At 45.3% G+C, this 27782-nt stretch overlaps 1 protein-coding gene across 6 annotated transcripts in view; it reads left to right on the forward strand.

The window, feature by feature from the left end:
* Nucleotides 1-27012, forward strand: part of UBAC2 (UBA domain containing 2) — a 174330-nt gene extending 147318 nt beyond the window's left edge. The window contains exons 8-10 of one of the 6 annotated variants that reach the window (XM_045444974.1): nucleotides 12170-12292; nucleotides 24159-24244; nucleotides 25847-27012. In XM_045444974.1, the coding sequence (XP_045300930.1) occupies nucleotides 12170-12292; nucleotides 24159-24244; nucleotides 25847-25892 (255 nt within the window). In that variant the 3' untranslated portion in view covers nucleotides 25893-27012. The other 5 variants (XM_045444988.1, XM_045444982.1, XM_045445002.1 and 2 more) reach the window with 5 other exon arrangements.
* The last annotated feature ends 770 nt before the right edge of the window (nucleotides 27013-27782 follow it).

Consider the following 27782-nt stretch of genomic DNA (forward strand, 5'->3'; position numbering starts at 1 on the left):
ATTATATGCCACAATGTAAACTTGGTGATTGAACTTTCCAGAAGGTACCTCTGTAAAATCTCCATTTCCCTTAGAAGCAGAGTTAAGGTGAGGCCCGCTATGAATGCATCATGCTTGGTGGAAGCCAAGTGGGAGTTTTGTCAGCAACACAATGGCGTCAGTCAGTTGGCACTAATTTCTTCATTAGCTCTTCACTTCTTTTGGCTTCCAGTGTTTCCTGGATGATTAGCACCTCTGTTTTCAGTAACAAGCAGTCTGTTTGACCTGCAAGGAGAGAAGATGTTGGTGCCTACAGCAGCTCCCCATTATTCACTCATGCGTTTCAGTTATTTTCGTGGTGTTCAGTTAAACTGAACTAGATACATTCTCTCACCCTCGCTTAGTTACCTTTTGTGGCTGTGAAAATTGTTTCTCTCGTTATCCACCCCAGCGACAGTTGTTAGGTAACATCTAACATATGCGTTATTATGACTCATATCTGCCTTGTAAATCATGGTAGTTTCTATCATTAATCAAGTATTTTTAATTTAGTAAAATATATTTAGTTTATTAAAAGTGCCCTCAAGTTCTCAATGTGTTTTTTAAGTTTTAATAGCTTTATGGAGGTTGACTTCACATACATTATGATTCATCTACTTAAAGTATACAATTCAGTGATTTTTAGTATATGCACAGAGTTGTACAACCATCACCACATTCAAGTTGAGACCATTTTTTTTACCCCAAAAAGAAACTGCCCAGTAGAAGTCACTTGCCAGTCTTTCCATATCCCTAGGCCTAGGCATATTTGGTAGTCTGTTCTCTATAGATTTGCCTATTCTGGGGGTGCCTGACTCGGTCAGTCAGTAGAACATGAGACTCTTGATCTCAGGGTCATGAGTTCAAGCCCCATGTTGGGGGCAGAGTTTACTTAATAAAAAAAAAAATTGCCTATTCTGGACAGTTCATACACTATCTGGTCCTTTGTGACCAGCTCATCCATATTGCAGTATGCATGCTTGATGTGTTTAAATAGCAGGACCCATCTAGTAGACCTTTATGCTGGCAGGTGCCATCCCATCGAATGAGTTTCTGTCATTGCCCCTTCATCTGGCTGGGTCTCTAAGCTTCTTACTCATCTCTTGGCCCCACCAGCACTACAGTTTCCATTAACACTTACTTTCCACAAAATATATTTAGTAGTTCAGCTAGGCTCTGGGGAGTGTCACAGTGACCAAGACAGCATGATCCTTCCTCTCCCTGAGCTGAGAGTAGAACAAAGACAATTATAATAAAATGTCATGAGCACTCTTATAGGAGAAGCACCTAGCCTCACCTGTGGGGGTTAAATAGTTTCTGGAGGAGGAACATTTTGCATGGAGCCCTGAAAACTATATACCTGTACCTTCACATGTGTGTGAGAATGTGTGTGTGTGTGTGTGTGTGTGTGTGTGTGTGTGTGTGTGTGTGTGTATGCAGCTGAGGGGTCCACCTTGAATCCAGAGGGAGCAAGTTCTCAGCCTAGATGAACCTAGGCCACTTTAAAGACAGCATGTGACATACTTCTCAGCACTTTTCCTTTTTAGCTTTGCTCTTTCACTTTTTGGTGCAATTTGATTTAAAAACCGTTCTTGTAAGGTTGCTGTGCTGCCTTGTCAACCAAGCAATCTAATCAGTTAGAGCTAGTTCTTTTATGACTTTTTTCTTTTATGAGTATGAAGTGTATAGCATCAGGTGTAGGATAAGTTACTAGGGCTTAGCTGATAAAAATCTGCAAATTAAATGAAAATTAGGTGCAAGAACTCTATTTTCAAGTGAAATTAAAGCTAAGCTGTTGATGTCAATCTGTACCTCCTTGCAGAAACTGCTGTCATGGTTTTGGTGTTCCTCTAGCTGATCACACTGACCTTTTTGACAAAATTCAGAAGAGAAAGATAGGATCAAGCCAAATTCTAATCCCTTTCCAAGACTGACTCATTAAGTGACCTCGAGAAAATCATTTCTATTTTCCATTCTGCCTTGTGTCTTCATGAGAAAGAAGAATATGGGACAGTCTCATGATGACATACTCAGTATTTTGGAGAGAGAGAAGGTATCAGCAATCCTAGTCTTTTTTATAACTTTTTTCTTTTATCTCTTATCAATCACTTTTTCAGACCACAAATGAATTTAGAGATGAACCCTGAAGCAGACATAATGTTAAGCAGGGGCATATTAGAAAAATCATCCTCCTAATCATTTGACAAATTTTTCCTCCCCCAAGAAAGCCATCCCCTTGGGTTTTTGAAACCAGAAAATGATTCTAGTCAGGAAGGATCCTTGGGGCACCCAGAAGTTTCTCAGGAAAAATCCTTCTGATCATCTTGAAAGGGCTTGAATTTCATGGAACCCACTCCAGGTTCAGACCCAGCAGCCTGATTCTGCGGCTGACAGATGTGGTTTTGTGAATAAAGTAGCAGGAGCCCAGGAATTTCCAGAGTGGTGAGTAATGACTCTCATCTGAGATCATAACATAGATGAGTGATACTGAGATTTTTTTAAATCGTACTTTTTAAAATGATAGAGATTTATGGAGGCTGGATTCCCAGGGTGGAAGGACGCTGGGCAACAGGCATAGTTGGTGGCTCAAAGCATGGGCTCTGGGCTGGGAGCGATTCTCTGCATGGGCTTTCCTCACTCGGAGACTGTCCACGCTGCAGTTCTGGTAGGTGTGGTTGCTCAAGGAGCTCACAGTTCATTCCAGGTCCTTGATCAGTACGGTGACACTTGAGAGTAGTACAGGAGAGTATGAAATGGAGGCCCTTGACCAGTGTCTGTCTGCCCAGGAATCCCTCCTGCAGCAGCTCTGGCAGGTGGCCAATGGGCTCACTTTGAGCGAGAACTGCTTGGCTTCAAGATATTCTTTAATATATTGATTAGGAAGAGGCAACTCATAATTAGTTTAAGGATCATTTAGTCCAGCTTCCCATTTTACAGATGAGGAAACTTAGACTCTATTATATTCTCTAAAATTGGCAACTTGACTGAGTTCTCTGGAAGTTGAGCAGAGAGAGAGAGAGAGAACAGTAAGGACTTGGATTGTCAACAAAGAGGCCAGTTACAGACACAAAACAAGGGCTGGGCACTGTACAGACTGCTGGGGGGAGGATAGAGGGACCAGGGGAGGGCGTTTCAGGGACAGACACACTTTGAGCAGACATTGTCTCAAAGAACACTGAGTGGAGGGAACATGCAGGAGAGAGTAGGAAATAATTTAGGATGGGTCTGGTTTTGGAGGACCTTCAAACAGGACAGAATAGTTGAGATATGATACAGTAAGATTTTCAGTTGAAGCGGTGGCATTGTGAAAATAAGGAAGTTTCACCTGGTGTACCAATTGGAGGGGAGCAGCATTGGTGACAGTGATGTCACTCACCTGCCCGGGTGCATATTGGATGGGTCGAAGTTGGTGACAGTGATGTCACTCACCTGCCAGGCTGTGTGTTTTGGATGGGGTAGCAGTTGGTGACAGTGATGTCACTCACCTGCCCAGCTGTGCGTTTTGGATGGGGTTGAAGTTGGTGACAGTGATGTCACTCACCTGCCCAGCTGTGTGTTTTGGATGGGGTCAAAGTTGGTGACAGTGATGTCATCCAAGAGGCTGTTGGCTTAATCTCAGTGGAACAACAAGGATTTAAAAGTAGCAGATCCCCTCTGAAGGAAAAATCAGCATACTTGAGAACTGGCTGGATTTTCTGTACAAAGAAGAGAGTTGGGTCCAAGAGTCACCAGGCTTTCAGGATGTGACGCTAACATTAGGAGGGACGGTTGCCGCCGCCCTGGCTCACAGCTCGTTGAAGGACAGGCAGGGGAGTGAGAGGTGATCACTGAAGACATGAAAATGGATGGCCTCTCTGGAGGTAAATGTAGAAAGAGGGGAAATCTTGAGTAACACCCAATCTCACTTTTAATAATGAGTTTCACCTCTTCTATCAAAATACTTACGGTAACAAGCACCAGCACTAATTTTAATTTTGACTTTTACTTAATAATTTTTGTTGAGAGCTTAAGTGAAGGATTAAAAATAATGACCAGAACTTCTGCAGACAAAGAAGGGGGAAAACAAGAGCTAGAATGCAGAGGTGAGTAATTTCCATACCGAAAGATGCTTTTAGTGCTGTGTTCAAGGAAGCCTCACTGAAGTCCTTGCCCTGTGCGGCCCTTACCGTAACTTGTGCTTGGTGCTCTCAAGCATGTAAATAAAACTAAGAGAAAACTCGTACAACGAGAGCTAGATGTCCTCTTCCTGCGCCAGATGTGCGCGGGGTGTGAGGGGGGACGTGTTGTCTCCCTCATACCGCCCTCACCACTGCCTCCTCCTCCCAGCCCAGGTGGAACGTTCTCATGCTCTGCCAAAATCAGAACCCCCACCCGGCAGAAAGCTGGGGACAGTTCTGATCCTGGATTTCCCTGGAGGAAAAGGTGTCCATCCGAAGAGAGGGGTCGGCACACCGGCCTTCGGAAGTGATGCCGGGCTGAGCACTCCCAGGCCACACCGGACCCTTGCCGTGGAGGGCAGGCAGCAGGGTGGACGGCCGAGCTGAATTCAGATCCTGCTGTTCTGCTTCCCAAGTCCTCCCCCTGCCCCGTCGGGAGCCTTGCTTTGTGGCAGCAGAGGGAGAATACCTCTCTTGAGTTTGCAGCTAAAGTTGAAATTAACTGTTGTTAAAACTGTACCCGTGTCTCAGGACAAGTAAGAGTGGCTGGGGTGGGAGCCCGGGGCCTCCTGAGAGAAATGTCACTGTGTGGAACACACGAGACCTGGGGCACGCGTCTGGTGGCTCGGCGGCTCGTGCCCCAGGGACGTCGCTCCTCGCAGCCCTTCCTGATGGCAGCCCCTCCCCTCACTGGGGAAGTGCCCTTCCCCTCACTGACACCCAGGCCGACACCCCTGGGCCTGCCCCCCCCCCCCGACCCAAGAACGTGGCGGGCAGTGAGGCCGGGGCAAGAACAGAAGGGGGAGATGGGCAGAAAGGAGCGTACCTCAGGAACTTCTGCCTTCCGAGCCAGAGGCTCTGGAAACTGAGCAGAACGATGTGTTTTGTCTCCTGATCTTACTAGTGTGGAAAGTGCTCTCTGTTTTGCTGAGAAGAGTGGTATGAAATGAAGTATCTGAGCCCCCAAAACCGGTCAATAGCATAAACCACAAAGAAAAAGGAAAACCAAAAGCTGTGAAACTAGCCTGGGATTTTGTGCAAGTTTTCATCGAGTGTCTCCCTCCAGCTTGTTATTTTTCCCAACACCTGCTAAGACTGCTTGCTGCTGGACAGCACGGGAAGACACTAACACACTGTGGGCAGACGCAGGGGGGTGACACCGTAACACAATGTGGACAGGCTCAGGGGTGTAGCACTTCGGTTAAGCATCCACCTTCAGCTCAGGGCTCATGAGTTCAAGCGCCGCATCGGGCTCTGTGCTGACAGCTCAGAGTCCGGAGCCTGCTTTGAATTCTCTGTCTCGCTCTGTCTCTGCCCTTCCCCCACTCACGCTCTCTGTCTCTGTCTCTCTCAAAAACATTTTTTAAAAAAAAGGCCAAAGTAACATGTAACAGAATTGAATGCAGGAGCCAATACGAGATTGCAACTATCTTCTGTTAGGTCCGACCTTTGAAAGATTCGCAGCAAAAGAAAACAGTGGCTTTCTTTTTGTGAATTGATTTCTTTTTTCATGTCCCTAAAGAATGTATCAGCCCTCATAGAAAACAGGTTTTGGAACACATTGTTATTTTTTGTAAAAATACATTATCTTAGCAAGTGATAAGTTTGTGATTGTTATTAATGAGTTAGTAAATATTCTAAGACTGATGAAAAGGCAACGGGGAACCATTGAAGGGTTTTTAAGTAGAAGAGTGACATGATGAGATTTGTATCTTAGGAAACTACTGTTGATGCAAGTGTGAAATAAGGCAGCGAAAGTGGGGTGGAGAGAAATGAATGGAGTCAAAGACACTGAGGAGTTACAGTTGACAGAGTCTAGTGGTCTGCCTTCTGCAAGTGGGTGGGGTGGGTATTGACGTCATTCCCCAGCATTGGGGACACAGGCAGAGGGGTGGGATTGAAGGTGAGTGTTATTTGGGACATGTGTCATTTAAAAGTTTTTTTTAATGTTTATTTTAATTTGAGAGAGAGAGAGAGTATGAGCGGAGGAGGGGCGGAGAGAGAGAGATACAGAATCCGAAGCAGGCTCCAGGCTCTGAGCTGTCAGCACAGAGCCCGATGTGGGGCTCGAGCCCACGAACCGTGAGGTCGTGACCTGAGCTGAAGTCAGAGGCTTAACCGGCTGAACCACCCGGGCATCCCAAGGGACGTGTCATTTTAGATGTCTCTGAAACATCTGAGTGGAAGTGTCCAGGCAACAGTTGGGTATGTGGCTGTGGGGTGCACTAAAGCCCTAGGAACGCACAAGCACCTAGGGACAGAACGTGGAAAGAGAAGTAATCCTAAACAGAACCTTAAGGGGCACTTGCATTTAAAGGATATAAGCAGGAGAAGATGGCTCGGAGAGAAGAGAGAAGGCCTGACTAGAGAGCTAGAAAGCCCAAGAAAGTGGGGTGCCACAGGAGCCAAGGAGGGAATGGCTGTAGGGTTCAGTCCCTCTGGGGTTTCCGGCAGGAAGTGGAAGTGGCTCCGTTGGGTCAAGCAAAGGGTGTAATTGGTACCCTGCAAGAAAAAGGAAAAAACTAATGGATAGAAGACCAGACTGAGCTTCTAGAAAGCAGGGCGTTGTCTTCTCTTTCTGGCCTCTTTGCCTAAGGTACTAGCAGGTACATTAGCAGACACTAGTCAGTTCTGTTGATTTTACCTTCACTGGTGCTACTAAAACAGACTGGTCTTTTCTGTCCTTGAACCTCACGGTAGGTCATCCCCACTGTAAATTGCTCACATTAAATGAATAGGTGTTTCCTGAGCATCTGTGGTAGAACTTCCCAGCCACTGGGTTATGGTCACAGATGGGCTGAGATATCGATCCCCTCAGCCCACAGGGCAGCTGGTGGCAAGCAGCTTTGCCTGGCTGTCCTGTGTGTCATGCAGATCGATCTCTGTGTGCCATGGAAAGTCTCGGTCTGTAGCAGGGTTAGTAATTCCTTGCATGGGTGCCGCCTCACCTGTCTGCCTGAGGCAGACGTCACCTCACAGTGTCATCACTCTCCCTGCTGAACCCACACCCTCCCTCTGAATCTTCCTGACACCGGTCCCCAGGCAGCTACAGACAGCACAGTAGAGAGAGGTGGTCCTGCTGCCTGTTTTACTCTTCAAAACCTAGCACACCGGTAAAGCCTTTCAGATCACCAAAGGATGCATTTTTTTTTCCCAGTGACCAACCTTTTTTTATTTTTCTTTTTTGAGAGAGAAGGTATGCCCTCACACATAGTGGGGGAAGGGCAAAAGGAAAGAGGGAGCCCTACGTGGGGCTCCATCTCACGACTGTGAGATCGTGACCCGAGCCGAAATCACAAATGAGACACTTAACCAACTGAGCCACCAAGGCGCCCCATCCAGTGACCAGCCTTTTTAAAATAAGATGATGATGCTTCTGGAAAGAATTTTAATTGTTTTAAACCATCACACTGACAATGTCCACTCTGTAATTGGTCTTCATTTTGCTCTTTGACAAAACACCTCCTTGGCTGGAGAATTGAGTTTAGGCTGCACTGAGCCTAGAGCTGTGCCAGCCACCTAGGAAGGTCGTAGGGAGTTCCATTCTTACCCCATTGCAACCCTGTAGGATCCCACAGTCGAGTTGGGAAGACCAGAAGTAACACTGTAAGACATAATGCAAATATTAGACGGTAGTAATAGCCAATATATAATAAACTTATAGAAGTTCTCAGACTGTGTTTTAAATGCTTTACTTATATTAACTCATTTATTTCTTATAATATCATTATGAGATAAGTGCAGTTATTATTTCCATCTTACAGATGTGAAAACTGAGGCTCAGAGAAATTTTGTTTTAAACTAAGGCCTAAGGTAAGTGGCAGAGCTGGGATTTAAACCCAGGTAATTTGGCTTTAGAGACCACTCTCAGTCACTCAGCTTCCTCTGCCTTTTTGCTCCTCTGTCATGACTCCTTAGCACCGCTTTGCCCCTTGAAGTAGGTGTAAACCTATGCTCAGCGCCCTGTTTCTGAACAGGTTGACAGTGGTTCTCCTCTCCATTGTTGAGATCATCCTCATCCTTTAAAATTCAACTGAACCCCCATCCTCTTTGAAGTTTGACCCCCGTGCTTCACCCTGCACCTTCCGAGCCCTTTAGCTGATGCCACTCAGCTTCCTTCTTAATTATATACCACCTTGCCTCCTGATTTTTCCCATTTCTGCATGTCTTGCCCTCCCCTGAGGAGGGCATGGGCCCCACATGCACCTGGCTCGTGCCCTCCCTTGGGAGCTGCCCACAGAAAGCCACTAGTGCGCTCCTCCAACCCAGCTTCTCAGTGTAGACGCTTCTCAGTATACACACCACCTGATCATCCCATCCTGAAACCTGCCAAAGCCTTTAGAGGTGCGGTTCTATTCCATGTGATGTCCACCTAATAAAACATTACAAACTTTACTGTTCTCGACTGGAAAGTTAGTCTTTTTTTTTTTTTACAAGAAATTTTATTTGAAAATCTCCTTACCAACTAATAACAGATATTTCATAAAACGGTTGTTCAAAATGCAAGCTGTTTCCTTTTTCCTCTTTTAAATATGTGGTTATTGCTTTTGAAGAAGACAAAGTGAAGGAAATGTTTCCTGTTTGTAGAAGCTCATAGTTAACCTGCATCGAGAGCAGATTAGTGTCAAAACATCCTAGAGCCTAGAGCTCCTGTAACTTTCTGCTTTTTAAGCACTTTTTCACCATCACAGGAGCAGAGGGATTAGGGTTCAGTTTTGCTTTGCTGCTCTTCCACTGTCACTCCCTTTGAAGAAATAAAACGTTGCACTTTCAACCAAAGGTTCATTGCCCTTCCCGCTGTCCTGCAGCCGGCAGGTGGTGTCTAAGGCCTGTGCCTGCTTGTGTCTTTAGCACGTTTTTGTGGTAGAGTACCTCAACCTAGACACTATGGGCATTTTGGTCCAGACCATTCTTTGTGGTGGAGTCTGTCCTGAGCATTATAGGATGTCCCTGCAGCATCCCTGCTCGCCACACACAGCAGCACTATCATCTTGTCCCCCGCCTCCCAGCCCCTACCAAAAATGCCCCTAAGACATTTCCACATACTGCCTGGGGAGCAAAATCACCACCTGTATATATCCACAAAATAGTTTAAATAGTGTACTGTTCTGGGGTGCCTGGGTGGCTCAGTCGGTTGAGCGTCCGACTTCGGCTCAGGTCACGATCTCGCGGTCTGTGAGTTCCAGCGCCGCGTGGGGCTCTGTGCTGACCGCTCAGAGCCTGAGCCTGTTTCAGATTCTGTGTCTCCCTCTCTCTCTCTGACCCTCCCCCATTCATGCTCTGTCTCTCTCTGTCTCAGAAATAAATAAACATAAAATTTTTTTTTAAATGTGAATATAAGTGGATCTACACAGCTCAAATCCATGTTCAAGGCTTAGCTGTACATTATTCATTTCTCTCTTGAGTCATTTATTTTTTCTCATTGATTCTTTATATATTCTGGTTATTGGTTATTATAGATATAGATACACACACATCTGTGTCTACACACACACACACACACACACACACATATACACACACACATCCACATCTTCTTTATCTTTTCATCTATCAGTGGACACTGGGCTGCTTCCATAATTTAGCTATTATAAATAATGCTGCTATAAACATAGAAGTTCATGTATCCCTTTGAGTTAGTGATTTTGTATTTTTTGGGTAAATACCCAGTAGTGTAATTACTGGATCGTAAGGTAGTTCTATTTTTAACTTTGAAGAACCTCCATACTATTTTGCACAGTGGTTGTACCAATTTGTAGTGCACAAGGGTTCCTTTTTCTCCACATCCTTACCAACACTTGTTTCTTGTGTTTTTGATTTCAGCCATTCTGACAGGTGTGAGGTGATATCTCACTGTAGTTTTGATTTGCATATCCCTGGTGATGAGTAATGCTGAACATCTTTTCATGTGTCTATTGATCATCTGTATGTTTTCCTTGGAGAAATTTCTCTTCATGCCTTGTGCCCATTTTTTAATTGTCTTTTGGGTGTTGGGTTGTATTAGTTCTTAATACTACCCCTTTATTGGATATGTCATTTGTAAATATCTTCTCCCATTCAGTTGGTTGCCTTTTAGTTTTGTTGATTGTTTTCTTCGTTGTGCAGAAGGTTGTTTTTGATATAGTCCCAACAGTTTATTTTTGCTTTTATTTCCCTTGCCTCAGGAGACATACCTAGAAAAATGTTGCTGCAGCCAGTGTCAGAGAAATTACTGCCTATGCTCTCTTCTAGGATTTTTATGATTTCAAGTCTCACATTTAGGTCTTTAATCCATTTTGAGTTTATTTTTGTGTATGGAGTAAGAAAATGGTCCAGTTTCATTCTTTTGCATGTAGCTGAACGATTTCCCCAGCACCATTTGTTGAAGAGACTGCCTTTTTCCCATCATATATTCTTAACTCCTTTGTCAAAGATTAATTGACTATATAACTTTGGGTTCATTTCTGGGCTTTCTGTTCTGTTCCATTGATCTATGTGTCCATTTTTGTGCTGGTACTATACTGTTTTGATTACTACAGCTTTGTAATAGCACTTGAAGTATGAAATTGTGATGCCTCCAGTTTTGTTCGGTTTTGTTTTGTTTTGTTTTGTTTTTCAAGATTGCTTTGACTATTTGGGGTCTTTCGTGGTTCCATACAAATTTTAGGATTGTTTGGTCTAGTTCTGTGAAAAATGCCATTGGTAGTTTGATAGGGATTGCATTAAATATGTAGATTGCTATGGGTAGTATAGACATGTTAATAATATTTGTTCTTCCAATCCATGAGCATAGAATGTCTTTCCATTTATTGGTGTAATCTAAATCTTTAAGTTTATTTTTTCAATAAACTTATTTTTGTATATGGTATGAAGTAAAGTCTAATTTTATCTTTTTCCATGTAGCCATGTGTCCCATTGCTGTTTATTAGATGATGTGTCCTCTTCCTGCTGACTTGTAATGTCTCCTTTATCATAGACCAAGTGCCAGTGCTTTTGATTCCTAGACACTAAGGATCTAATCCTTCTGTTTATTTTACACACTGAGCCTTGCTTATGATGGGTTTTTTCCTCGTGGGTTTTGAATTTGGAATTCTAGGTATTTCCCAACTGGAGTTTTAGCTATAAATCCCATGTAATCCCAGGGTAAGAGAGTGGCCCTCTAGAGTAATTTTACATTTGCTTTTGCTTGGCTCCTTAGATATATCCCAACTCTATCCCCGAACCAATTCTTGTGTCAGTTTTGATGGGTTTTTTAAACACATTTTTCATGTAACTTCAACCTTAGATTTCTCATTTCTTATTTCTTAATTCTCAGGCAGGTCAAGATTACTGCCCTCTCCCTCAGAGAGACTACCTTTCGGGTTTGTTTTTTCTCATCTTCTCTTTCACTGAGGGTGTTGTTGCCATTTGAGGGTTGTGCCTCTACATAGGTAATAAGCTCAGAGTCACTACCTCTTTCATACTCGAGGTCTCAGCACCTGAACCCAAATAGATGATGAAACCCAAGTGGTTCTAGGTTAGCAGGATGTGCTCGCCCATACAGCCCCACCCCTGGCAGCTTGCTTGCTTACTGTTCTGGTTTTCCAGCACTTGTTTTGGGGATGTTGGGGCCTCCATTTGTTCCTTCTATGTTCAACTATGCATGTGAAATATTCTTTTATTTTGTCTAGCATTTTTAGATGTTCATAGTAGGAAAATTTTCATGTTGTCTTAGTCTGTAATTTTTCCTAAATCTAGAAATAGAGAAGACATAAATTGATAAAATATTGGCAGATAGCTAAAAACATGGGTTTTTATCTTATTTTATTTTATTTTATTTTATTTTATTTTATTTTATTTTATTTTATTTTACTATAGCGATGTGATGCTGTAGGGTTTGGACGGCTTGCATTCAGCAGACCAGTCTTTTATTCCCCAGTCTCTACATGCGACCTCATGGTAAGAAAAGGCACTTCCAAGCATTAATAAGATGGTTCTCTTCTGTGTCTGATGATTGTGTATTGGTCTCTTTTTAGGGAGGAATGATCAATTGGAATCGTCTTTTCCCTCCTTTACGTCAGCGACGAAATGTAAACTATCAGGACGATCGGCGGTCTGAACAACAAGCATCTCCTCCTCTAGAGGTTTCTGAGGAACAGGTAATCAGTAACACTGGTACTTACCCTAAACCTGTGTTTCAAATTTAAAAAGAGTTTTGGTGAACAAGACTTGAAAGAAATCAAGCATATGAATGCAAAGATTTTGAGAACAGTTAAACCACTGCTGACAGTGATGACACTTGGGCCTTGATTAGCTACTGAGGGTCTTATAAGTTTGAGGAAGGCATAATTTGAAAAAAAAATGCATTGTGATCACTTATTTTGAAATCTATAATACTTTATACATATAAGAAACTACTGAGGTTTGTTCTCCATAAGGGGTAGGAGACAACAGGACTGGAGGACAGGAGGGGTGGTGCTTCTCTGAGAGAACCTTTTGTACGGTTTTGACTTAGGAATCAGGTTAATGTTTCACAATGTTTCACAGAAAGCAATTCAACAATAGGGAGTGCTGTAAAACTAAAAAGAAATAAAAGATCCAACTGTATTTTAAATGAATAACATAGGAGAGAGGGAAAAATTAATTTTGTAACTTTTGAACATAACATGCCCTCATTCTAAAGAAAAAAAAGGATTGCAAAGAAATCTTAAGCTCTTCCTAGGTTTATTTTCACAGGAGTATGAGTATAGCAATTCTGAAATTATGTTGGTTGTATTATAGATTTAAGCAGATGAGGAAATAGGTTGATCTTACTGTAGAAGAAGGATAATACAAATACAGAAAAGGGAGAGCAAGGAAGAACCCTGTAGGGTAGGATTGGAATTAGAGGTATCAGCATAAACTCGTGATTTAATAAGAGAGAGAGAGAGAGTGTGTGTGTGTGTGTGTGTGTGTACATGTGTTTTAGCTCTGTCAACCTAAAGGAATCAGTGGCATCCCAGTAACACTGACCACACCTGCTGCCCAGATCTCATCTCCAAATATGTTGGCGCACTGACAGAAACAAGCTTCTTGAGAGAAATGGTGGGTCCCAGGCCCAGGGTTGGGAAGGAACAAGATGACCCTGGACCACCATGCAAGGAATTAAGGAAGTACTCTCATAACTAAGGGTTCAGGTCCCAAGGACACCAGAGCCAGCTTGAGGGTGTCCCAGTGACCAAATTTGGGACATCAGATTTGGGTATCAAAGTAAGTAAGGACAGTACTTAATATAATCCACTGGGCAGGGGGGTAATCCATGAGCTCATACTGATGTTAGGAGATAAATTTTTATATAGGTATATGCATCCACAGGGAAAAGGAATGTAAAGAAGTAAGTAGAGAGGATTGTGGATGGTATTAGAAAATCATAATTTTGCAACTATCAGAGTAAAAATCAACTCGGGGACAAATCATCAGTATCTGAAGAACAGGCTATTTATATAATCTCCAGGTATCTCCCCAAAAGTTGCTTATTAATTACAAAAGGAAAATAGTTAACTGTATGGTGGAGAAACTGGGCACCAGCTTAACCACATCATCAGAATCAGTATACCGGTAATGGAACAGAGAGGCTGCTGGCATGTCCTGGAAGGACACATCAGTTATGTCTTACAATAAAAAATCCGTAACTTTGATCATAAAGAGAAAGCAGATAAACCAGTTTGAGGGACATTCTATAAAATATCTGACCCATATTCTTCAACAATACTCATGCCGCAAGCTGTTCCAGATTAAAGGGGACAAAGAAGCATGTTAACGAAATGTCAGATGTGATCCAGAAATGCAATCCATTCTGTCCTGAAATGCAGTGCAAACATTTTTGGTGAACAAACATTTTAGAGCCAGTTGATGAAATTGGACTGTGGATTAGATCATAGTTTTATATTAATGTTCAGTGTCTGCGATTTGGTATCTATATGGACTGTGATTAGGAAAGAGAATATTCTTACTCTTGAAAAATACACACTGAAGTAGTTAGAGGTAAAGGGACATGGTATGTGCAACTTAATCTCAAATGTTTCAGGAAGAATAAGTGAGAGAGCATATAGACCGAGGGAGAGAGAGAGGGAACGCAGCTGTGGCAAAGTAACAGCGAATCTGGATGAAAAGTAATTGGTTCTAGGTACTGTTCTTGAAACATTTCTAGAAGTGTGAGATTATTTCAAACTAGAAAGTTAAAAAAAAATCTGTGAAAGAAGTTTAGAGCATTGTAGTAACAACACTTTTAAATTTCCTTCTACATGCATTGTTGTCTACTCATCAAATAAATCAGGTGCAGCATTTCATAGCTGGTCACACCGTCCAGGCCATCACCACCCCTGTCCCCAGAGGACATAAAGGTCAGTTGGACCCGGGGCACCCAGTCTGTGTGGCAAAGCTGTATCCTGACTTTTTCTGGAATTCATGAGAGGCCTCTGGTCAGAGCTCCCACAGCCACCATGGATTAGGCCACCATAAACGCCTTGGAAAGAACCCAGTTGAATGTGCCTGATGAATTGATCCGGCTTGCCCCCTCACAACTTCTCACTCAGACTGATCATTTTCATGGCTCCTCAGGACTGTAAGAGGTGCAGGAAGGAGCCAGTTTTCTTCCACGTCCATTAGAGAATTTTTTTTTTAAGTTTATTTATTTTGAGAGAGACAGAGACAGCATGAGTAGGGGAGGGACAGAGAGAGGAGACAGAGAATCCCCACAGAGCCTGATGTGGGGCTTCAACTCATGAAACCGTGAGATCATGACCTGAGAGGAAACCAAGAGTCGGACACTTAACTGACTGAGCCACCTTGGTGCCCTTAGAGAATTTCTAGAAAAATGTTATCCCTGTAGCTATGAAAATAAAGCCCAGGAACTCATTTTGTAGGATATTTATAACAGATTCAAAAATAAGCTAATGCTCTCAAGTTCAGGTAAAAAGAAAGAGTTCTGTTATATTACTGTTTACTGACTTGTGCTAGAACCACAAGTCACATTCCTCACAGACCGTTAAGGGTATGAGGTATTTAAGGTGAGATAGCTCTTTGTGTTGGCACTTTCAAAAAAAAAAAAAAAGTGTCAAAAATAACAATAAGGAGAATGTGTGTAATTGAAGTCTTCAGGGTTTTTTAATGAATCATTTTCCTTGATCCTCCCAGAATGACAGCAGGTTAACATGTTGTCATTATCAGTTTAAACAGCATTAATTTCTTCCTTGCTCTGGTATGAAAAGATGTAAATATGTGAGAGGATGTTTTTAACATATGCTTCCTTATTCATCATTGATTTTCTAAACCTTGTTTCTTGTGTTTATTAATTTTCCTGAAAATGGTCATTACAGACTGTCATTGCCTTAAAACCCAGGTTCTTCCCTGGCATTGTTTATTATGTAGACCCTTGGCAATATTTGCGATAGGTACTAGCCAAGCTGTAAAAGAGGGGAAAAAATGTTCTTGCCCTCAGGACATTGACAACAATGTTTAGAAATGTATAGTTAATATATAATCTCTTGGTTAGTTTGTTGAGGCTAGACACTATCTAAAATATTATCTATTAGTAACGTAGTAAGATAGCTTGGACGAACAAAACCTCTCGATGCTTAATTCTTCAATTAAATGTGCTGTATCTTTTAAATATCAGAGTCATGCAATTTTAATGCATTAGGGAACTTAATAATTTTCTAAGTCAAGAACAATGAAAACTATTGTTTTCTGTTTTTCTGATGTAAAAAAAATACTTAAGGAATTTTAGTGAGAGTTCTTTCAGTTCGGAAAACAAAGAATATTCTAAGAATGAATGTGCATCTCTTATTACATCTCATAATAGTCTAACATACAGCCATAGAAAAATTTTGCCACTTTTTCCATTTCTGCTGTTGGTAAGTTCCTGAATTTTTGGGTCTTCACAGTCTACTGTTTTTCAACAAGTGGACTCAACACCTTTGCCAGTTTAGTGCCCCTTGAAGATGCCGTCCCCAGCCACACCCCGTTTTAAAAAATTTTTTTTAATGTTTATTTATTTCTGAGAGAGAGAGCAAGTGAGGGAGGGGCTGAGAGAGAGAGACAGAGGATCCGAAGCAGGCTCTGTGCTGACAGCAGAGAGCCCAGTGTGGGTCTCGAACTCATAAACCATGAGATCATGGCCTGAGCTGAAGTCAGATGCTTAACCGACTGAACCACCCAGGTGCCCCCAGCCCCAGACCCTTTTAAGAATCTGTCAAAACCAAGTGCCACCCTATAAAAACTCTTTTTAATAATAAAATGTGCTCAAATGTCTAATATCTTAAAAAGAAATATATACGTTATTCCATTTCTCTTTCTTCTTTTCTTTTTAAACAGGGATTTTCATATTACACCTATAGTCAAAAATAACAATGAACTTCTGTCATTAGCCTCCTACTTTTTTTTTAATCAAAGGAGGAAAAAACTTACCAAGTTTGTCTTTCTTGAACCCTTCTACGCTTAGAAAATGACCCTTAAGTTTATCCTTAATGGAATACATAGGTAAAAACGGACAAGGAAATTAAGCAGGACTAAACCAAGCTAGGGCTCGACAGAGGGAAGATAAATGGACTGGTACAGATTCCAGCTTCCTGCCTTCCCGTCACACTTCTTTACCTCCTAATCAGCCAAGAATTACCAGCTGTCTGCTCTGCATCAGGCTGGCCACTGGGCTAGGTTCTTGAAATACAGAGATAAATAAGGCATAATTTCCTGACCTCAAGTGGTGCAGAGCCCGGTATGGGGAGCCAGGCTCAGCGACGTCTCTAGTTAACTGTGCAGAAGTATTCCAGTGCCACTGAAACTAAGAAAGGACCACCAGTGCAGGGGGCGGGGGGGGGGGGGGGCGGGCAGCTCCCATAGTCCTGCCACCGGGTGTGAACTCCCACTTCTATGCTGTAGGCCCTGAGGAACCATGGCAGGATCTTAAACCGGGAGTCACATCATGGGGTTCCCCTGGAAGGTGGACTACCCATGGAGGAAGGGGCGTATTATAACCATAATGTAACTTATTCCATCCCTGCCCAGGAAATATGCTTACGAGTGCTTACGAGACTCTTACTTAGTAAGTTGATAATACGTGAGACCCGTCCTGTGGATTCCACTCATGTCGTCCAAAATATTCATTGACCCAACTAGAGAGAGAATGGCCTTCAGCACACAGAACACTTTCAGTTGTAGCTGATAAATAGCAAAATGCATTTAGTTAGGAGAATCTTAATCTTAGTGAGGTTTTCTTCTCTCTTCCCTTCTCCAGAATCTTCACCACTGTCACCATAAAAACTCACCTGATACAAACAGTTCCCCCTCACTAACATGTATGTATTTTGGGGTACACTTTGTAATTCTGTGTATTTATAATTGTGAGTTGGGAACTGGTCCAGCAGTGACTCAGCTTTTATTTCCCTGGTGATGGCGAGCTCCATGAGGGCTAATCCCATCTCTTCCTGTTTCCCACGCCACACGGAGCCTGACACACAGAAGGTGCCCGACGTGGTTAGAGCAGGGCTAAACGTGAAGGTGTGAGAGTGGTATTATGTCAGACTTTTCCATCTGTAGGCTGGAAATAGGTTTTCTCAGAGAATAGCAAAGCTAACTGTGTTAGAATGAAATACTGTGTGGCAGTCAAATAATTAACCAACTCTGGGGGGGGTGGGGAGTGCCTCATTCTGCTGGGTCTTCTAAAAGATATAAGCAGTGGAGCTCATCCAGTCTGTTGTGAGGGCCTTCTCAGTACCAAAGCCTGAGCAAAGCAGAAATGCAAAAATAAGGGGCGTCTGAGCAGCCTGTAGCCAGACAAGAGCATAAAATAACCAGAAACCATTCACTTCCCCAATGTGTGTGATCAAAGGGGTTCAGCATTTCTGAGGAGGAGGGGAATGGCCAGGTATCCAGGGGAGAGAAGCACACTGAACCACAGGTGACCTGACCGTGCACTTGCAGTGGGGAAGCCATGAGGTGGGAGAGTCAGCTTGCCCTGAGCGGCAACATGGTTGTTATAATGAAGGGGAGGGAAGGGTGAGCCACATCCCCAAGACTTCTGCTGGGGTGCTCCTCCCGGCAGGGCGTGCGTGTGGCCCAGATGGTGTTGTGCCGTGAGGGGGCAACCAGCGTGGGATTGGGGCGGGCATCATTCAGGTGGGCATCACTTCCTGCAAGCGTCAGAATTTGGGAAGTAGAACCCAAAAACCATTTGTTTTTGACACCCTTAGCTAAAGGGAAGTTAAAGAAAACCACAGTCTTCACTTGAACAAAACAAGAGGAGTATGTCACTGAGAGGAATTGCCATATGTTTCATTGGGATGAACATCCTGATTCACTGGTGCCAGAGAGTAGTTGCATCGTCGGTAGAAGGCAAAGTAGGACTTCATTTATTTTCTTGAGTGAGAATTAGCTCGAGATCGGAGGCCCACATGTCCCAAATCATAGAGGATTGTTTTTTGTTTTTTGTTTTTTGTTTTTTCTAAGGAAAGGAAAACTGATAGGGATTTATTTCCATCCCTATAGGTTTCTTTTCTTGTTCAACAGGGTCTTTCTTTGGAAAACGTATTCTGGGAAAAACTCATTCTGCCTTGTCTGTCTTCAGAGCACTGCTGTCGGTGGTGGGAGAGATCACCTGCGGCACCTGCTCCTGTCCGTGTTCCCGGCCTTGTGCGGGGCTGGCACACGGGGGGCCTCGGGCCCTTGACCAAGAGCTGCCAGCAGAGTCACAGGTCGCTGGGGGGATGTGCCACACGGCTAGGCTGCAATTCCAGTACCCGCCCCTCGTTGCCGACCCTTACGCAGAGATACCTCTGAACCTTCCTCTAGAAAGTCAAGTCTTCAGTTACAGAAGACAGACATCTGGGGTTACACTCAGGCACCTTCTGTTTTTATGAATGAGGGATGTGGGAGACAGGAGGGCCTAACACTCTGCATGTTATAACCCAATTACTGTTTAAAGCAAATAGAGAAAAGGATTATTTTGTTTAGACTAGAAACCCAGATGAACTCTATTCTGATGTTCTGTGGTGAGAATGTTTAGACAGAAGATTCCCTGTGATGCATGAGCAGAAGGAGGGGACTTACTGTGCTCCAAGATGGAGAAGGAATGTTGAAAGAAATGCTTTTCAGAAAATTCTATGGGCCCCTTTTTTTTTTTTTTTTTTTTTTTTGGTAAGTTTCCCAGACAGACCACTGCAAAGCCAGCCAGTCCGAGACTGACTGAGACGCCAGGTGTGCATCTGCAGGTCTCGTGGTGGCAGCAGGTGTGTGCAGCGTCCTGAGTGTTTTACCAGCTTTATCATTCCAGCCCCAAGCTGTTTATTGGTGGTCTTCCCCCAGCAGACGGTCAGTTCCTTAAAGAACTTACATCACTAAACTGAAACTCCTTCTCTAGCCACTGCTAGGCACGTTCTGTGTGCCAGGCTCTGTGTCAGGTGGGGGACACAGCAGGCACGGTCCCAGCCCCCACGGAGCTCCTTGTCTGCCTGCCGGGGAAGACCGACAACACGGAAGTCACTAATCCCAGCTCACCGCGGATACTTCACACAGACCCTCGGGGAGTCTGTGAACGTTCGGTGAATAATGACATTCCTGTACTGTCCACAACTTGACTTAAACCGATCAGGAGGTGTTTTTATATTTTTATCTTATGGTCAAGACCAAGAGATTTTACACTGACATTTTCTCTTCCCATGGACGTTCTATCTGATCAGGTAACAGATGGCTCTCATTCCAAGAGCTGAACTGAAAAGACAAGAAACAGCCTGTAGAGGAAACAAATTAGGTTTCCGGTGTGATTTGATGTGTTATGTGGCTAATATATATGCCTTGGATGGGGAGGGAGGTGAACTGAGTATCTGTAAATACCATTATTTATATAATCATCACAGCTGAATATTTGCTAGAATGTATACAAATATAAAGTTTTCTAAGAGTCACTAAAATAACGTGGGCTTTTAGAATTTTATGCTCACCTTTTAAGAAAAGATTTTTCCTATCTTTTCTACTTCATCTGGGCTCACCATGTTAGTTTTCTTAGGCCAGTTCTTGCATGTGCCATTTAAACACTGGAAATATGTAACAAATCATTCTGGCATTGGTTTTAAGCGTGGCTGTGTTTAACTGTGGCAGGATGTGCACATGAGGGTGAATTTCACCTTGAACCCTGTGTTTGACCGAGCGTCCCGGGAGGGCTGATTTTCTGCCCAACACTCTCCTTCCAGCCGCTCAGTGCTCCCTGGGGCTCCCTGAGAACACGCATGCGCTTGATCATTGTAAAACACACATCAGTTCTTCAACCAACAAAGGATGTAAAGCAAGTAAAGTGAAAGCAGCTCAAGTGAATGCTGAAAACCAAAGCCAGGGGTGGTTTTGTCAGGCTGTGGGAACCTCTGAACTGAGGCCGCAAGGGTCACAGGGAAGGACTCGCACACCTGGGCCAGTCAGTCTTCAGCAGGGTGAGAATTATGACAGGGGGCCGTGCTCACTGAGCACCTGTCAGGCGCCAGCTACCAGGCGAGCAGGCCAGGCCCTTCACCCACGTCTCTTATCCCCAGACTGTGGGAGCACTGAGAGCCCACGGTGTAGTGGCCCACCTGACTCACGCGGTGAATACATGGCGTATGGGGGCCTGAGCCCAGAGCTCAGACTCTCCCTGCCCACTGACAGGCTCACCCCCTCCCAGCAGTGGTGGCTGGGATGACTCTCTGGCACTTGGGTAACATCTAAAACGGCTGCCAGCCTCCTCTGTGTTTTTCTTTGAAGGAATTGGGCACTTTGGGAAGCCTGTGTGTATTTGCGCATCTGACCACAGGTCTGCATAGGTCTCGGTTTTCTCTTTCTGCCATTTGAGCACAGGAGTTCGTGCTTCACGTGCTAATGCAACCTTCACACAGAGACAATGACAGAGTGCGCTAGCACTGGGCAAGTTGGGCTTCTCTGCACAGGGAACTATAAGTCCACGACAAGTAAAGGTGCATTGTTACAATTGTTACATGATAACGAGATTGTTCTGCCACCCAGGGGAGCTGGAGATCCCCAGTTCGGCTCCAGTTCTTATATCTGGATGTGAGCTTTGAACCAGCTCCCAAGAAAAGACAGCAGTGGGGTGCACGGCCCCCTTCCAGGCAGCCTCCACTGAGAGATGCCAGCAGTTAGAAAACACCTGTTGAACCTGCTGTCTCTCTGCTTCTCGTCTTTTCTGGCTGATTATTGTCCACATTCCTAAGCTCAAGCATACAATTTCATTTTTCCTTAGATGTTTACTATTTTGGACACCAGAGGAAACGTACAGATACACTTTCTTTTTTTTTTTTTTTTAATATATGAAATTTATTGTCAAATTGGTTTCCATACAACACCCAGTGCTCATCCCATCAGGTGCCCTCTCAATACGGTACACTTTCTTAGTGTAATTGTTCAGTTTTTAAAAAGAACTGTTAACATTATTTCTACTTTGTTTTTTCATCTGGTTAAAGCACCAGGTGGTTCCGCCGTGAAAATTCTGCAATCACACTTTTCTTCTCACCCCTAAACAATGCAGAAAGCTCTGAAGCCAGCTTTGGCTAAAGGGTCACAGTTGCCGGCCTCCAGAGGATGGACAGTCAGTGGCCTGCCGCAAGCTTCTAAGTACATCAAACACTCTTCTCAGCAAAACCTGTGAAAAACACGGCCCAGTTGCCAAAACCAGCAACGGTGCGCATGTGGTGGTTCGTTTCTGAGAGACTGAGTGAACTTGGGAGGAAGCCTCACGTGCAGAGAAGGCTTCTCCACACCGACATCGCGTATGTATGTAGGACACAACCCGGCCGTCGAAGGCCTGAGGGGTCCCCTCCAAGGTGGTGCAGCCCGTGCTGGAGCTGTGCCTTGGTGGCCTATGTGGCCAGCCCATCATCAGCCTCCAAGCCAAATTCAGAGTCCGTGGAGGGAAGACTCAAACACCAGCTGGAAGTTGTGGCCTAGCACCCTCACCTGCTGGCGGTGGGGGTCTGGCTCACACGCCATCAGCTCCGGTATGAATCACTATTTGGCAGATAGATATACTTTTATTCCTGCTGGCGAGGTGCCAAGAAGCAGCCAGTCTTTAGCTGTGCTTGAAGCACCAACGGTGACAAAGCGGTGATCGTGAATGTCGCGTGAGCCAAACTGAAGTCGTTAAGGACCGCCACGTTGCTGGGTGGTAGCATCGTGTTTGTGGTAACAGAGAGAAGGCAGGTGGAGCTGCCCACCTCCTCCTGGGCCACATTAGCTCCACTAAAGATAGTGGTTCTTAACTGTCAGTTACTGGAATAAACGTCATTAAAGGTTATTTCAATCCAGGAAATGACCTAGGAAGGATCACCTGGATTTGACGTGCGCCCAGCCCAGGTCCTCGAGTATGCTGCTCGGGGTAGAGAAAGCAGGGCGGGTCATCCTGTTCGAAATCCCCCCAAGGAAAGAGGAAAATGTGGATCCTCGTAATCAAATGGCAAAATTGATGTTTCACGTCTGGCAGAGCCTAAAATAGAGCATCAGATGACTTGAGTGTTAAGAAGAGTGTTGTGGTCTGTCGACACCACCCTGCTCCTGCTCACACAGGATGTCATCAAGACATCTGACGACTGTAAGAGATACATTGGTGACATGTGGAATGGATAATAATATGAAGTGGGCTTTAAACCAGTTAAAAATCTCTAAAAAGACCAAAAAAAAAAGTTGGTCAGCCACTTGAATAGAAAGGGAGGTCTGTAGTGAGTTTGGGGCCCTACCTTTGATTTTTGCCTGCTTGACATTTTCATCAGTCACTTGACGGGGACATTATAGAGGTTTGCTACTCCAGTTCGGGGGTGATAAAATTTTGAGGGATCTGAGTAACCTAGGAGACAACAGAATTGAAACTGAAATTAGGGGTGCCTGGGTGGCTCTGTTGGTTAAGCATCCGACTTCGGCCCAGGTTATGATCACAATGGTTCATAGGTTCAAGCCCTGCATCGGGCTCTGTGCTGACAGCTCAGAGCCTGGAGCCTGCTTCGGATTCTGTGTCTCCCTCTCTCTCTCTGTCCCTCCCCTGCTCACACTCACTCTGTCTCTCAAAGATAAATAAACATTAAAAAATAAACTGAGGGGCGCCTGGGTGGCGCAGTCGGTTAAGCGTCCGACTTCAGCCAGGTCACGATCTCGCGGTCTGTGAGTTCGAGCCCCGCATCGGGCTCTGGGCTGATGGCTCAGAGCCTGGAGCCTGATTCCGATTCTGTGTCTCCCGCTCTCTCTGCCCCTCCCCCGTTCATGCTCTGTCTCTCTCTGTCCCAAAAATAAATAAACGTTGAAAAAAAAAAAAAAAAACTAAAATAAACTGAAATTTCGTTTTGGTTGGCTAGAAAATGACCAGAGGGAATTTAACAGATGTGTGCAGTCCTAAACCCAGAAGATCAAATATAAATTTACAGAGTAGGATTTGAGAAGCCCAGGGAGTGTTTTCAGTAGGCGTCAGGGTAACTGGCCACACTGGGATGGTGTGGTTATGCACACGAGCACAGGCACATGCCCATACACACGTGTGCACGCTGCCGAAGTGTTCCACTGCTGTGACAAGGGCTGCGAGCACAGGACAGCAGCCACGGGAGAGCGGTGGGGGGGTGGGGCGCTTCACTGGACAGAGATGGATCCTGGAGCACAGGAATGAAGAAAGCAGCCCCGGCCCCCGTTCTCAGGAGGCTCACAACACAGTGACAGGGACCCCAGGACACAGGTCAGTGGAGCCACAGAACTTTTTGTCTGGGCTTCCTTCTGGTCTGGGAGAATGGGAAAGGGCCAGGTGCCCCCAGAGTCAGTGGATGAAGAGGAGCTACCGAGGCCAAGGGCAGAGGAAAAGAGCCTTCTGGTAGAGGGACCCTGGCAGTAAAGGCAGGAGAGGGTTCCACGGCACCCGGGCTGGACCAGGAGCTGTGGCGCTGGCCTGGAGCAAGAAAGATGGGGGAGGACGGCCTTCAGACCTTCAAAGTGCTTCACCCAGGAAAGGGACTAGGATTGTTTTCTGTTACTTGAAAGGGTGAAATTAGGACCTTTGAAGTCCCACGGATGACAGCAAGAGGCAGATTCTGCTTCTGTGAAGGAAGAACTGTCCATCTTGGCCAGTAAGTGAGGGAGTGTTTGTGATACTCTGGGAAAGGTTGTTCTTTCCTTGAGCAGGAAATGAAAGCAGAAGATTCTTGCCGTTCTGTCCACACTGTCCCCCAGCCCGGGGAGTGGGTCTCCCACATGTGACGGCCTTTTTCCCAGGCACCGAGCGTCCCTTCAGAAAACAGCTGTCAGGTGTCTCGCCACAGCCCACAGCAAGAGATGCCTGCAGCAGACAGGTGTGTGCGTGTGGAGAACGGAAAGGAAGCTTTCTGGAAGGAGGGCCCTCGCTGCATACATTTTTAATGCTCCTCTTAACCCACTGAGTGTTCATGACACACTCTTGAGGGATGACAGCCTCGGTTTGGAAAACACGAGCTAGAACCCGCCTCTCAGAAGTGTCTCCTGCATGTCTGCCTCTGCTCAGCTCGGTTAGCATCTGTCTCCCTGAGGCTCCTAGAGGGACGAGGGGTCTGGGTATGGGCAGGGCAGAGAGCTTACTCCCATCTCCTCCCCTGCCACCCACTGGGCTCCCCAACTTCCTCCCTCCCCCCCCCCCGCCTCCTCCTCACTCCTTTCCCCCAGCCCTGCCCACAACCCACCCCGACCCCCGCAGCATCAGGCATTTTCCGTACACTTTGCACCGAGGGCACTATTTTCTACAGGAAGGATCAGAAGTGGTGACCAAGTCCTCAGTCCACAACAGCCTCTTTAACCCACACGTGGGGAAAATCTCAACATGTGTTACAAAACTTACAAAAGTATGTTTCAACATACGTACAAAGAATAGATTCCTTTGGCTGGTCTGGCGTCATAGATTTATAATACATTTGAAAATGGGAAAATAGGTTATGCCTAAATGTCAGTGGCACTGCCTGCTTCATGGAAATCCTATGTTGAAAGTGCAGGAAACCTCTGTGTTTACAGATTCAGGATTTGTGGTCACGAAAATGCAAGCCTCGTCCTCCCTACCCTTGGTGACTTTCGCTACGTCCTTCCCCCTGGTTCTGCCCCAGGCTTCACCTCCCGGTGCGCACGGCTGCTGCCTGGAGAGCCCCCGCAGCCAGGACCTTAGCAAATGCTGCACCTCACATGACAGGTTTTCCTTCCCTGGCCGTGTGATTCCAAGAACCTGCACACATTTTTGTCATCGGTGTCTGCCAGCATCAGAAATTAATGTTCAACTAAGCGATTGTTCACACGCACAAGGAAACGTGACTTGGAGAAGTTGTTCGCAGGAATCCCACCTGACGCTGAAAGGGCGTGCAGAGTCGTGTGAGCGGGGCTGCTGTGCAGACTGGCTTTCCAGGCCGCACCCCACGGGCTTGTCCACCCTCTGCTGGTCCTGGCCGGTCGCTTGACCCTTGGAGACTCATTCCTCGTCTCTCAAATGAGAGTTAAATGAGATAATTACACTTATTAGCCGTACGTTAAGCGCTTTAAAATGTGCCTGTTAAAAAAAAAAATCTTAATCCTATTTCACACTGAAATGAAAATTAGGGTTTTGTTTTTTTTTTTTAACCTTCTCTGCAAAACTCTCCTGAAGAGCACCTGGGGGGCTGATGGATTAGTAGCAGGGTCCTCAGCCTCATCAGGTTTCTGGTTTTGTTTGTTTTCAGGTTGCGCGGCTCATGGAGATGGGATTTTCCAGGGGTGATGCTTTAGAAGCCCTGAGAGCTTCAAATAATGACCTGAATGTGGCTACCAACTTCCTGCTGCAGCACTGAGGGTCCTGGGCAGCGACACACAGACTGGCCAAGCTGCCGCCCACAGCGGGCGGGCACCGGCCCCGCTACTGAATCAGCCTGAGGTCACGCTCTCTGGCGCTGACGGTCTCCCATGTTCTCGTGGGCAAAGGGCGGTCCCCGCTGCTCCTCCCTTAATTCCAAGATCACTGCTGTTAAAAGAGTATCGAAAATAAGTTTGCCACTAAACTAGCATGTATTTTCTATATTTTTTTATTGGGCATTTTCCTTAGTTTGGAAAATCACTCATTCCTGATGTGTTTAAAATACATTAAAGTTGCAGGTTTCTGTAAGCAATTGAATAGCACCGCTGATGGGAAGTTACTGTAATATTATTCTTTTTACTATAATGGATCCTCCTACATTATATCTGATCATAAATGCTACCACTGGACAAAGGGGAATGTTATTCAGGAAGAACATGGCAAAATATTCCTTATGGACTTTTTCTCATCACTGTTTTTTTCCTCAAATTTGCTGTCAAGCCTCAGTGGCTGTTTGGTGTCCACCTTTCCTAGGGGGTGAGCATGGCGTGTCTGCTACACACAGTCTTGGCCAGGCCTGAGTGTGGAGGGAGAAACAGAGAACCAAACCCTACCCACACTGTTCCAACCCATTTCAGTCCAGGGAATCTTTCCAACTCCCTTTCCCTCACCTCCATTAAGAAATAATGATTATCGAGTACTGATTCAAGGTTCTGGAAAACTCTGTGAAACTTAGCTGGGGTTCCTTTTGCTCAGAACATCTACAGTTAGCCTCTCAGGCTGGACGTGGAAACAGGATGGAGAGAGCAGGGGCTCAGCCCTGGAACAGCCGCAGGGCCCGCTGCGCTGGAGGCGCGTCCTCCCCGGCCCTGGCGCATCAGGACTTCCGCTGCAGGCAGGGCACACAGCGGAGGACACAGGCCCAGGCCGAAGGGAGGCGGAGGTGGGAAAGGCAATTGTGTGACTCCTACGTTCTGCAAAATGAGCAGAAATGTATCAAATTGATGCAAATTTGGACAAGTGTAATACTTATAATAAAGTTTTTAATGTGTTTTACTTTGCGGTATTTTTTATTCGACTTACCTAAATCTTTGTTCTAAGCTGTGTAATTTATCAAATATAAAACATTTTTTTTGCCAATGCTCATTATTCTTCAGAAGATTTGGGTGCTTTTTTTTTCTTTGGAAGTGAGAGAAAAGGCCCCTTTGTTCCTGTAACACTGGCCCCGTGAGGCCTCATCCGTAGGCTTGTTAGGGCATCAGGCTGCTCGGAACAGGAGTTGGGATGACTTGGGAGCCCAGGTGGTTCCAAGTGTCTCTTGTCAGCTTGAAGGGACGGCAGCGGGCATCTGCAGCCGCATTCCAGGCCAGTGGCTCCCAGCGCAGAGGTGTATGCAAGTACTAACCTCTGAGCCCATCTGGATCCACCCCTGACCTTCCGGTGCAGGGGTCCCAGGAGATAGCGCCCCGCGTCCAGAGATCCGCCATCTCCTATGCCCCTTTTCTCAAACAGCACTGAGCAAAGTCACACCAAACCACAGGCGTAGTGCTCACTCACCTGAGGCTTCTCCATGCATCTCACAGAGGATGGGGGCAGAGAGCCCCACGGGGAGGAGGCCAGTGTGAGGCCTCAAGCAGAGGTGATCACACCTCAAAGACCCTCATCCTGCGCAAGGAGCCCAAGCACCCTTCCACGGCAGGAAGTATAATTTAGTGTAAATTGAGGCAGTGCTGGCCTTGTGGCCACAGCCCTGCACCTAACAGTGGCAGAGCTGGGAGACCCCCTCAGGCTTTTCCTGACTTCCAGCCTCTTTCCCAGCTGCCTGT

Source organism: Leopardus geoffroyi, chromosome A1 (genome assembly GCF_018350155.1).
Source record: "Leopardus geoffroyi isolate Oge1 chromosome A1, O.geoffroyi_Oge1_pat1.0, whole genome shotgun sequence".
Classification (NCBI taxonomy): Eukaryota; Metazoa; Chordata; class Mammalia; order Carnivora; family Felidae; genus Leopardus; species Leopardus geoffroyi.